Raw genomic sequence first — 12,167 nt, 5'->3', positions numbered from 1 at the left:
TGTGAAAATATGTGATTTTACATCTGAATTATTTATAGGATTTTAAAAAATATTAAAATATAATGTAATATTCCATAAAATGTCTTCACAAGTTTGAATGTCCTTTTCTAATAGGATATGATATTTTTAACCTGGGGCTATCATACTGTTCTTTTGCCAAGATATATAGTACAAACTGTATGAATACTCAAAAACAACTATACAAAGAACAATTGTACATGAAACTTTAGATTCAATTGGATAAGACCGGTGATGGTAAACGTTACTTTTAAAAACGATGCGTTACAATATTGTGTTAGTTAGTCCATTAAAAAAAGTATCTAATTGTGTAACTTTTTCTCACCTGGGCTTGCTTTTTTGTTTTTTAACAACAAAAAAAGTTATTTTTTGGCCAATGGCCCTTTTTAACACTAAAAGTAAAATGACTAAGCCGAGCCCAAAGTATACTTAGTTTTTTTAACATGTATGCACAGTTAAACGCTCAGCTTTGCAAAGTATACTTCTTTTGACTCGTATGCGTATGTACACATACTTTTGACATATGCGCAGTTTTAAGCAATCTCTTAAGCCCAATTTATACTTCTGCGTCGAGTGTACGCCATAGCTACGTTGCAGGCTGTGTGTAGCAACACTCACACAGCCTGCGACACTCTTAATTCAGCAAAAAAACAAAAAACAAATGCTGTGTTTATCTACCCATCATGTTTACACAGCACACACGACTTAACCCCTGATTTCTCTAAACATGGGAATATTAGGACAACAAAGACACCATTTGAAAAAGTAACTCAGATACAGAATTTTGTTATGAATTTAAAAGTAGCTAATGCATTACGGTACTTGTTACTTGAAAAAAGTAATCCGATTACATAGCTCGCATTACTTGTAATGCACCCTTAACATTGAATAAGACAATGCGTACGCCGTACACATAGTTTTATTAATCCTGTATTGTTGTGCTCACCCTTAGTCTAGATAACAAAGTACATTTAAGCACCAGCTGCTCTGAAGCCTGAGATGCGAAGCATTCGACAATGAAAATGGTGCGGACAGTGGTCTATTTTGGTGAGCCTCTTACGAGTGCTTCTGAATCTATAAATCTGCAGAGTTTCTTCCCTTTGGCCAAAACAAAGTCATACTTCCACCATCTGAGAGGTAAGCACCTTCTTCTAGTTATTCATGTGCATTAGATAGACATTGTAGATTTCATCGTTTCTTACCTTATATCTCATTATTGACATCAGAATGTATTTATTTTTAACAGTAAATGACTGTATGGCTACACAAACATGTTGTTTATAGGAAGTCTATTTTGATATTATTTTATATTATAACATTTTGTTATACTACCCCTGCACACAAGTCTTCTTTTTTCATTTGTATGCCTCTAGGAAAAAACAAAGGCACCAACATGTCTGAAGCAACGTAAGCATTATTATATATATTATACAAATATTATATTATAGGAATAATATATTTTTAAATATATGATATAAATTATAAATCTATTTATATGTTAAATATACATGTTTTTTTCCTGGCTCTATCTGTGTCAGTTCGGTGAGTACTTAATCACAGTATTATTATATAACATTGCAGCTGGCTGGGTCCCATTATTGTTGATTTCATATCGGCTCTCTTCTTCAGAAAAAGCCCAAGATTTCAGCATCTCGGCGGTTATTTTTAAAGGTTAGTATCTATTTTTTGCATTTCTGAAATGTTAGTATCTTGAATCATTTTATATAGTTTTATGTTTTGAGGCAATGAATATATGGGTGTGCATCCTCACTTTAATGCATTGCAGACCAAAATACTGAAGAAGGCTGGCACACTGCTGTCAGAGGAGAAGGAACAGAAAAGGATTGAGCGAGAGCAGATACTCACTGAGAGAGCTCCTCCACTCAAACTGTCTGGAATGTCCATACAGGACTTACAGGTTGCTATTCTTTGGTCCTTTGTCAGATTTTCCTTGACAGTGTTCGTTCTTACATGCTGACGCTCTGCTTACAGAATCTGTGCAAAGATCTTCATCAAAAAATTGATGTTGTTGATGAGGAACGATATGACATCGAAGCTAAAGTTGGCAAACATGATAAGGAGGTACATTTTTATACTTTAAAACTGCATTTAAAATAGCTAAATGTAAAGGCATTATGGTGCATTTGATTACTAGTCATGATTGATGCTTTTGGTAGATTGCAGATTTAAACCACAAAGTCTTTGAGCTGAAGGGTAAAATGAAGAGACCTACCCTGAAGAGAGTGAGGGTGTCTGCTGATGCCATGCTGGGAGCTCTGCTCGGTGCCAGACACAAGGAATCCATCGACTTTAAAGCTAACCTCAAGACTGTGAAGAAGGAGGAGGAAAAGGTAAAAATCTCAACACATCTCATATTAATATCGTACTTAATCTTTATGGATTCAGTGGTTTATTTATTTTATGTAAATTGATGTATTGATTTTTTGTGTAAAAGCAATAATATTAAATACATTATTAAATTATTTGGGCTCTCTCTAGCCCAAGAAAACATAACATTGTTGTAAATACAAATAATAACAGTTTATAATATGCATTTACTTCTAATCCACACAGAAAGAGGAAGTGACCGACTGGCGTAAAAATGTGGATGCCATGTCAGGCATGGAGGGGAGGAAGAAGCTGTTTGCAGGACCAACTTCTTAATCATTTATTTATAATTAATTATTTCACATATTAAATCCAATGTAAAGGCTATTTAAACACCAATATTTAACTGCTGTTTAATTGTGGTTTTGTGTTTGTTTTATTGCATGGACTGCTGGATGAATGGAAGATAATTTTAAGAGCCAAGAGAAAGAATTTCAGAAAGCTGTGCTATTGTTATAACCACAATTATCAGTTCAAATAGCCTATTGAAACATTATGTGCTTTATGACACATATAAAGCATCTATTTATGTTAATATATGGTTATTATATAATTGCATTTGTCATTATATAATAATGTTTATATTGTAATGGAATCTATATGTGATTATATGTGTGAATATTGAGGTACAATAAAGCTAGCTATCACGTGTTTTTACAGAATTTCAGGTTTTATGACTGCAAAAAGCCTACCACTTCGCCATATGATATTAAAGAACTATTAACACATTTGAAATAAAGTAACATGGCCTACCTGATAAATAAGGGGAATACGTTTGTAATCATATATAAAATTACTTCTTTATTAAATTAAACTACGGTTTAATTTGGAAATTAAGTTATCAACCTCAAAATATTACGGCAGTTTCAATTTGCCACTGCCGCTTAAACATGCCTACGTGTGGAGAATCACGTAATATGATTCGCTGACAGAAGTGTCAATCAATCAAGGGTTCTTCTTCGCGCTTTGCTGCTGTGATAGTTCTTGTTGCAGGGCTGCAGCTAACCTACTCTGGGTTGGGCGGTTTCTAATCTGTCGGTGAGCATTCATAGTCATTTTAAATGAACACAGTTTCTTTAATCTTCACTTAGATTTAAGATTATTCTAAGCAGATAAGTAAGTTTTTGCGTGCACGGTCGAATGTAATTATATGACATGCTAGCAGGCTAGTTCAGTTGTTATAGTGTTGTCAGTAACGTTAACGTTAATTTTATGCATCGATTCGCTTTCTGTTAATTTAATTTTCAGTTCACTATTTTGATGCTTTTACATTTTAGCCTGCGATTGCAAAGATTTTCTTTTTCTATTTAGTGTTTAAATATAAGAGTTGGTCAGAGCTGATCAGATCATTTATCAAATTAGCATTGACCAGTGTTGCCAGATTGGGTTGACGATTTCCAGCCCAAAAGCTCACTAAAACCCGCACAAAATTTTAAATGATAAAACCATTTTATTTCCGTAAAACGAAATAATGATGACAAAATAAAAATAAAAAAAATTCCCAAGAAAATGTATCAAAACAGAGCAAATACATTTAATACAGTCATGACTAAAATGTCCAAGTGGAAACTGTAAAAATCATGAAACTTACAGGCCATTGATTAATTTTACCCATGGAAAAACATGTATCCTTTTCAAATGTCAACAGTAAGAATAAACTAATTTAAGTGCAAAAAGGGCCTAATATAAGTGACTGGAATAAACAATGTTATTTAACGTCATTACACACACATTAATGTACACACACACCACAGTCAAAATGTGTCATTCACTGATACATATCTGTATGATAATCCTACAACCAAAAATATGTTTATCACAGAACTATGTATATTTCTGTACTATACATATTAACAGAAATGTGTATATTTAAAGAACTACAGTAACATTATGTATTTTGTGAAGTACATATTTATAGAAAATAACGCAGAATTGAACACAGTCCAAATGGATTAATCGTTGATTCAAATCTTTTTCAGCAGCTGTAGAGCGCCGTCTAGATGGTTTAAAAGGTCATGATCAGGCCAGTGTGCACATGATGATGGACAGGAGTCATATATTTGAGTCATTCATCTATACTCTTATATTTGGTTAAAGAATCTTCGAGTCATAGGTGTAATCCATGTTTTGATAGTTGGTTTACTCTCCCACTCATTACTCATCACTTTGATCACTTGACTATTCAGCTATAATTTTGCGCCAAAAAAATGAATGACCCTATTGGCTAAAAGTAATATGCTTGTTGGCGACGTCAACACCAATGCCCACTGACTGGGCATTGGTGTGTGTCATGATGACTGATTTTATGGAGTACATGCACATTTGAGTTTGTTATTAACCCATTAGACTACAAAATTTAGATGTTTGAAAACTGCCAAACTGACCTCAAACCAGCCCAAATATTGTCCACCAGCCCAAACCCATTTTTACCTGCACAATCAAATTCAACCCCCCCCAATCTGGCAACACTGGCATTGACATTTAGTTCATGACCCTTAACCTTTCAGTTCTGTTCTCCAGTTAGATTAATTTAAGCTGACTATATTTAAGTTTGTTATATTTAAAGTTAAATGTCATTGTACAACATGTTCACACTGCACTGAATTAGTCTAATATGGTCATATTTTACTTATTCCTTTAAAAAAAAAAATCAAAGCAGCTTTACTATAATATACAGTTAGGAAAATAAGTATTTGAACACCCTGCTATTTTCCAAGTTCTTCCACTTAGAAATCATGGAGGGGTCTGAAATTGTCATCATAAGTGCATGTCCACTGTGAGAGACATAATCTATATAAAAAAGTTTTTAAACTATTTATTTGTATGATACAGCTGCAAATAAGTATTTGAACACCTGAGAAAATCAATGTTAATATTTGGTACAGTAGCCTTTGTTTGCAATTACAGAGGTCAACCATTTCCTGTAGTTTTTCACCAGTGCTGTGTTCCAGTTAGTTTTTGTCATGCCCTTCACTCGCGAACTTCCCTCCGTCTCGTTCACTCGGATGTGCGTCATTGCTTACATTGCATGAGTGCCCACTACTGGTGGAAACTTTGCAATGGACTGAACTGGAACCCCCTAAGCCCTTGATCACTTGGGCTGCATTTACACCGATTTGGTGAATATATGCCATTTTTATTTATTTTATTTTATTTATTTATTTTGACAACCCGCTTACATCATCTTTTCAAAAGCGACCCATTTCCGATATTTGCATTTACACTGTACACTGCGAAACAGCCCAAGACGTTCTTAACTGGTGAAAGGAAGTAAAACAGCGCAATATGCAATGGACGCAGACAAAATTATTATACAATGTTTTGCTGTCTGCACTGTTCCACACATCTTTAAAGGTCGGCAAAACATTTCTCTCGTAAGGCGGGAAAAAAGAGGAGAGCGGGCAACCTCTTGACGGGGTTGCCAGGTTTTCACAACAAAACCCATCCAATTGCAACTGAAAACTGTGTTAAAGTAGCACAATTCCTCATGAAAACTGCAGACTTGGCAACACTGGCCCTTGATCGCAGTTTGTGTCCACCTGAGTTGACGTCATTCACCTCCGTCCTTTTTTCAATGACGTACGACTCGCATTTACTGGGGAATATCCAGTCTGTCCGCTTACATGGCAGACGCTAATGCACGCATCCGAATCATATTGGATTTATTACCACATATGAGTGAGGCCTGAATCCGATATGAGAATATCGGAATTCATGCGTTTTTTTTCCTGCTTACACGTTCACATGTCATATCCGATCTGTGCCACATGAGAGAAAAAAAATCGGAATTGGGTCACTTGAACCATGCAGTGTAAATGGGGCCTTGGAATCCACTATCGAGTTGATTTATTATTTATTTTTTTCATTTACGAAATTGTTTAATGCTGCATTCTATATGTATATGGGTGTGTTTGGGTTGTTTTTAAATGTTTTTAAAAATATCATAAAGTTGTTTGTGGTGGGGTAAATTAAACGCGTGTGATGAAATGTGGTGATGTCACAATCGCGTTACATTGTGGTATATGAAGCTGCCTGAAGTGTATTTGGTGCGAGGTCACAAGGTTTGCAAAAAGTAAACTAAGGCTAAAACACTCGAGGTTAGAGCCAGGGCAGACGACAGCTTTAAGCGTGCATTCCGCAAAAGATGGGCTTACATTTAGGAATATATTACATCTACATTTAAGTGGTAACACATAAGGTGTTGATCATCATCTTTCTTTTTTATTGTTAGCACTACTTCAAACTAAAGCGGCATCTCTTCGGAGCTGTCAATTTCTTAAATGAGCCGCGGCAAAGTGTTTCAAAGGATCTTCTAACGCTAGACAAATGCCTTTATTTTCAACGCGATCACCTTGTACCCAAACCATTTCGAAACTAAGGAGCCATTTGTCCTCCGATTACAAACAAGCTCCTCGAAGGCGCGTTTGCAGGACTCATGTTTCGCGCTGTAGGGGATTTTTAAAAAAGTGACGTGAGTGGAAGGGAGGCGGCGGCACCGGGACAGTGTGTGTGTGTGTGTGTGTGTGTGTGTGTGAGAGAGAGAGAGCGGGAGGCAGAGCGGCAGAGAGCTGCGACAGAGTTGCAAAATTGCAGGCGCGGCTCACGGCTGTTATTTCAAATAGCGCAGTATATTTTAAACTAATCAGTTAACCGGTTTCAACTGACTAATGAGGCTCGGTGGCTGGTCAAGAAAATGTTTAGTTTTCGCCATACCTACTCCAAAGATTCTCTATTGGGTTTAGGTCTGGAGACTGGCTAGACCACACCAGAACCTTGATATGCTTCTTACAGAGCCACTCCTTGGTTATCCTGGTTGTGTGCTTCGGGTCATCTTTGTCATCTTCAATGCTTTAACTGAGGGAAGGAGGTTGTTCCCCAAAATCTCGCAATACATGGCCCTGGTCATCCTCTCCTTAATACAAAACAGTTGCCCTGTCCCATGTGGAGAAAAACACTGGAAAGCATGATGCTACCACCCCCATGCTTCACAGTAGGGATGGTGTTCTTGGAATGGTACTCATCATTCTTCTTCCTCCAAACACGTTTAGTGGAATTATGACCAAAAAGACTCCTCTGGATCATCCAAATGGTCATTGGCAAACTTAAGACGGGCCTGGACATGTGCTGGTTTAAGCAAGGGAACCTTCTGTGCCATGCATGATGTGGACCTTTTTTCATCAAGCTGCTTGGCAATTTCCCCGTGGCCCTTTCCAGCCTTGTGGAGGTGTACAATTTTGTCTCTAGTGTCTTTGAACAGCTCTTTGGTCTTGGCCATGTTAGTAGTTTGATTCTTACTGATTGTATGGGGTGGACAGGTGTCTTTATGCAACTAACTACCTCAAACAGGTGCATCTAATTTAGGATAATAAATGGAGTGGAGGTGGACATTTTAAAGGCAGACCAACAGGTCTTTGAGTGTCAGAATTTTAGCTGATAGACAGGTGTTCAAATACTTATTTGCAGTTGTATCATACAAATAAATAGTTAAAAAATCATATATTGTGATTTCTGGATTTTTTTTTAGATTATGTCTCTCACAGTGGACATGCACCTACAATGACAATTTCAGACCCCTCCATGATTTCCAAGTGGGAGAACTTGCAAAATAGCAGGGTGTTCAAATACTTATTTTCCTCAGTGTGTGTGTGTGTGTGTGTGTGTGTGTGTGTGTGTGTGTGTGTGTGTGTGTGTGTGTGTGTGTGTGTGTGTGTGTGTGTGTGTGTGTGTGTGTGTGTGTGTGTGTGTGTGTGTATTTTTACAGCTCTGGAAAAAATTGAGACCACTTAACATTGAGAAATCAATGTTAAGTGGTCTCAATTTTTTTCTAGAGCTGTATATATTTTTGGTGTATTATTGTATTTAAACATTCAGTTATTTTTGTTATTACAAAAATAGTTCTTAAAGCTGTTATGATTTCGGCACATGCCTAATATATATATATAATAAATATCTTCGATAATATACTTTCTAATCTATTTTGCAATTATATAAACAATCACGCAGTTCAGATTTGCCATACAGTATCTGTATGTGCTTCTCTTTCAGGCTTCCATACTCCCTCTTCCGGATGTCCAAATACAAACTCTTCCTGCTCCGACATGGGGAGGGGGCCTGGAACAAGGAGAACCGCTTCTGCAGCTGGGTTGACCAGAAACTGAGCGAGAACGGGGTGGTGGAAGCCCAGGAATGTGGCAGGCTCCTGAAAAAGCAGGGGTATCAATTTGACCAGGTTTTTACCTCCTTATTGAGCCGTTCCATCCAGACAGCCTGGTTGGTGCTGGAGGCCATGGGACAAGAGTGGGTCCCAGTCACTAAATCCTGGAGGTTAAACGAACGGCATTACGGCGCCCTGATCGGCCTCAATCGGGCTGAGATGGCGTTGAACCATGGCGAGGAACAGGTTAAACTGTGGAGGCGTAGCTATGCTCTCACACCGCCCCCCATTCATGAGTCACATCCCTATTATGCTGAGATTTACAATGATCGCCGATACAGTACGTGTGACGTTCCGAAAGAGGAACTACCCAAAACAGAAAGTCTGAAGGAAGTGTTGGACAGGCTTCTTCCTTACTGGAATGATGTCATTGTACCGCTGATCAAGAGTGGCCAAACAGTCCTCATCTCAGCGCATGGCAACAGCTGCAGGGCTTTGCTTAAACATTTGGAAGGTGAAACATATATATTGTTTTCGATGTGCTGTTTTAATCCGTTTTTACACCAGCAGGAGCATGAAAAAAATGAAAATTATGTTGTCAATTACTCACCTTCATGTTGTTCCCTGACTTACTTTTCTTTTAAAGAAGAAATTTTTGTCTCAACAGTGAAAGTCAGTGGCATCCGTTGTTGTTCATTATATGGACAAATACACATTAAAAATTCTTAAATATATCGTCTTTTGAAAATTATACATTTTTAAATTATAATGAGGGCCACTGAGTTGCAATTACATGAACACTATCAAGTATTACCTTTTGACTTTTAGCAAGTTGGAAGGCAGGGTAGTTCTAAAAAAAATTAGACCCCAAACTTAGTGAATGTTAGTGTACCATATACAGTAAATCCTGTTTTTCATCCTGTTTTTATTTAATACTCTATTATTTTAATTGCTAGCTTTTAAATATCATCAGTAATAAAGGTTAGAAAGTGGACAGTAATACCAATTAACCTGTTATTAAAACTAAAATACTTGAATATGCTTTTGCTATGTTTCTCAACAGATATATCGGAAACGGATATTGTCAATGTAACGCTGCCCACGGGAGTTCCAGTCTTGCTGGAGATGGATGAAAATCTTCGACCGGTCAAACCACGTCAGCTCCTGGGTGACCAGGCCAAAATTCAGGCAGCCATCAAAAAAGTGGAGGATCAAGGGAAGGTTAATGCAGAAAATAAATAATGAAGGTTCTTAGGAGAAATATCAACATCTTAAGATCATTAGCAGTTCAATGATATCCTGAAGCACATGGGTGTGTCCAAGGTAGGCTTGTTGAAATACTGGTGTCTGCTTATAGTGGTATATTAAGAGTCTTGATGTTATATAGGTCAATATTTTAAATTCAGGCAATGGTTACAGATCTGAAATGCAGACTTGCTGCATATATTTTGCTACGGAAGGAGGTCTGTAGACCAAATAATGAAGTAGATACTGATATAATGATCATTTAATAATGTGGTGTTATTTTTTTGTTAGCTCTTGTATTTGAGCCTGCTATTTTTGTGGATTTTAGGTCACAGAAAACCAGTGGTGCCTTTTTCTGGTTAAAATAGCATCCTTCAGTTGTTTTCTAATTAAATTTCTTATTGACGTAATTACATTTCTTATTGATGCTCAATACAAGTGTTTAACCAGTTCTATATTTAAATAAAACAATATACTGTACACTACCATTCAAAAGTGTGGGGTTGGTAAGAAAATGTTTTTAAAAGAAGTCTTCTGCTCACCAAGGCTGCATTTATTTGATAAATAAATTCTGTAAAATCTGTAATATTATTACAAATTAAAATAACTACTTACTGTAGTAGCAGCATCATTACTCCAGTCTTCAGTTCAGTATCACATGATCGTTTCAAAATCATTCTATTTGTTACTCAAGAAACATTTGTTGCTCACTTTTGATCTAATTAATGTTTTATATATATATATATATATATATATATATATATATATATATATATATATATATATATATATATATATATATATATATATATATATATATTATTTAAATCATACTAACCCCAAACATTTGAATGGTAGTATACTGGGACAAATAAATAAATAATAGTAAAAACAAGCAAATATTATTCACCCCACTGTCTGGAAAGCCACAGATTAAACACAAATTTATATTCCTAATCCACAAATTAAGTTTATTAAACTGTAATATTTAAAATAGATAAATAAAATTAGAAAGTTAATTGGATGTCTGAAGGATAATTTTAAATAATTGAAAATATGTTGCATTAAATAACACATGTAGCATCTTTTAGGCAGTATTCTAAAACCATTATTTAAAAAGAACATTATTTTTGTCTAATGTATTTATTACCATAGATATATGTAAAGATAGTAGGTGTTAAGATTAACTTATATTCAATTTTATAATGCAATGCCAAATGCAGCCCAGACTAGCTCCTTCTTTTCTTATTTCTCAACCAACATTATCTCATCCCACTCCAATGCATAGAAAATGCATAGTTGTTGTTTAGAAAGTATGTGTACTGTAATACTACCTGTAATTTAATATTGCTCAACACTGTACTGTAAACATGGAGAAATTTTATATGTGTGTTCTTTTTGTTAAAATATCGCTAGTGGCTTTCACTGTTACATGTCTATGTGTTCTACCCCTGTCTGAATATACTATTATTACTCATCGATGGCACATTATACATTTTTATGTAGTTTCCCTTTCTTTTTGAACAACAAGAAGCACTGGTTTGCTGGGTTTAGAACAGCCCTAATACATTTTCCTAAAATAATAATATATAAAAAATAAAGATTACATATATAAAAGGGGTTAATGTGTATGGTGTGTGTGAAAAAAGTAGACAACACCTGAGGTAACCAGGAGGAGGTGCTGTATTGCTACAGTGTTCTCTGAGGAGACATTTTTCCAGTGGTACAGATGTTGATCTTAATATAATAGCAGTAAATGGTAAGTTTATTATTATAGAAAGCACTAATGACACAAGGAAACTGATTTTGGTTATTCAATAGGATGTAGCACTTGGCAGAGGACATATTCACTAAACCTAATAGCTCACATTTGTCTTGTTGAGCTGGAATGTTCGAAAAAGGCACTAAAACATGTCCTCATGGTCTTTAATGTCCTCTTAGAAGCATATACATTTCAACATGTTATATGCTCGTGGGAAAACATGCCACATCCATCTCCTTCCATGCTTATTAAAAAGTAATGTGATTTTCATTGAGTTTATTTGCTGTGCTATGAAGACGTGACCGGACAGCCCGTTTCTGATTACATGTGATATAAACTCCTTATACGAAAACATTTGTCATGGACTGGGTTCTGAAACATGGATATGACGGTCCTTACTTTAAGTCTCAAAACAGTACAAAAAAACATCACGGGAATCTGACTGCAGAAGCTCTGCCAAGGACCCAATTTGAGAACTGTTCTGTTTGGCTGAGTCCCAGAGAGGCCTGGACACAATGTAGCTTCGTCTTCAATGCCAGTCTCTGAGACCTGTTTCAATGAAAATGGTTATGGTTAGGACTTTGGCATGGGCTGCTAATG

At 36.1% G+C, this 12,167-nt stretch overlaps 2 protein-coding genes across 3 annotated transcripts; both read left to right on the top strand.

Moving 5' to 3' along the window:
* Positions 1 to 899: 899 nt before the first annotated feature.
* LOC137064568 (troponin I, cardiac muscle-like) lies at positions 900 to 3,051 on the top strand. 2 transcript variants are annotated; one of them, XM_067435976.1, is made up of 7 exons: positions 900 to 1,155; positions 1,392 to 1,425; positions 1,600 to 1,689; positions 1,805 to 1,936; positions 2,011 to 2,100; positions 2,196 to 2,369; positions 2,593 to 3,051. In XM_067435976.1, exons 4-7 carry the CDS (start codon positions 1,916 to 1,918, stop codon positions 2,680 to 2,682), a joined length of 375 nt encoding a protein of 124 aa, XP_067292077.1. In that variant the 5' UTR covers positions 900 to 1,155; positions 1,392 to 1,425; positions 1,600 to 1,689; positions 1,805 to 1,915; the 3' UTR covers positions 2,683 to 3,051. The 2 variants fall into 2 exon arrangements, with proteins under 2 accessions (XP_067292077.1, XP_067292078.1); XM_067435977.1 differs by having other exon boundaries at positions 1,557 to 1,689.
* Positions 3,052 to 3,365: 314 nt separating this feature from the next.
* On the top strand, positions 3,366 to 10,541 carry bpgm (2,3-bisphosphoglycerate mutase). The gene is made up of 3 exons (XM_067436020.1): positions 3,366 to 3,444; positions 8,452 to 9,074; positions 9,624 to 10,541. Exons 2-3 carry the CDS (start codon positions 8,474 to 8,476, stop codon positions 9,800 to 9,802), a joined length of 780 nt encoding a protein of 259 aa, XP_067292121.1. The 5' UTR covers positions 3,366 to 3,444; positions 8,452 to 8,473; the 3' UTR covers positions 9,803 to 10,541.
* The last annotated feature ends 1,626 nt before the right edge of the window (positions 10,542 to 12,167 follow it).

This window comes from Pseudorasbora parva, chromosome 25 (genome assembly GCF_024679245.1).
Source record: "Pseudorasbora parva isolate DD20220531a chromosome 25, ASM2467924v1, whole genome shotgun sequence".
Taxonomy (NCBI): Eukaryota; Metazoa; Chordata; class Actinopteri; order Cypriniformes; family Gobionidae; genus Pseudorasbora; species Pseudorasbora parva.
The sequence above is the reverse complement of the archived record's forward strand: the minus strand, read 5'-3'. Positions and strand labels throughout refer to the sequence as shown.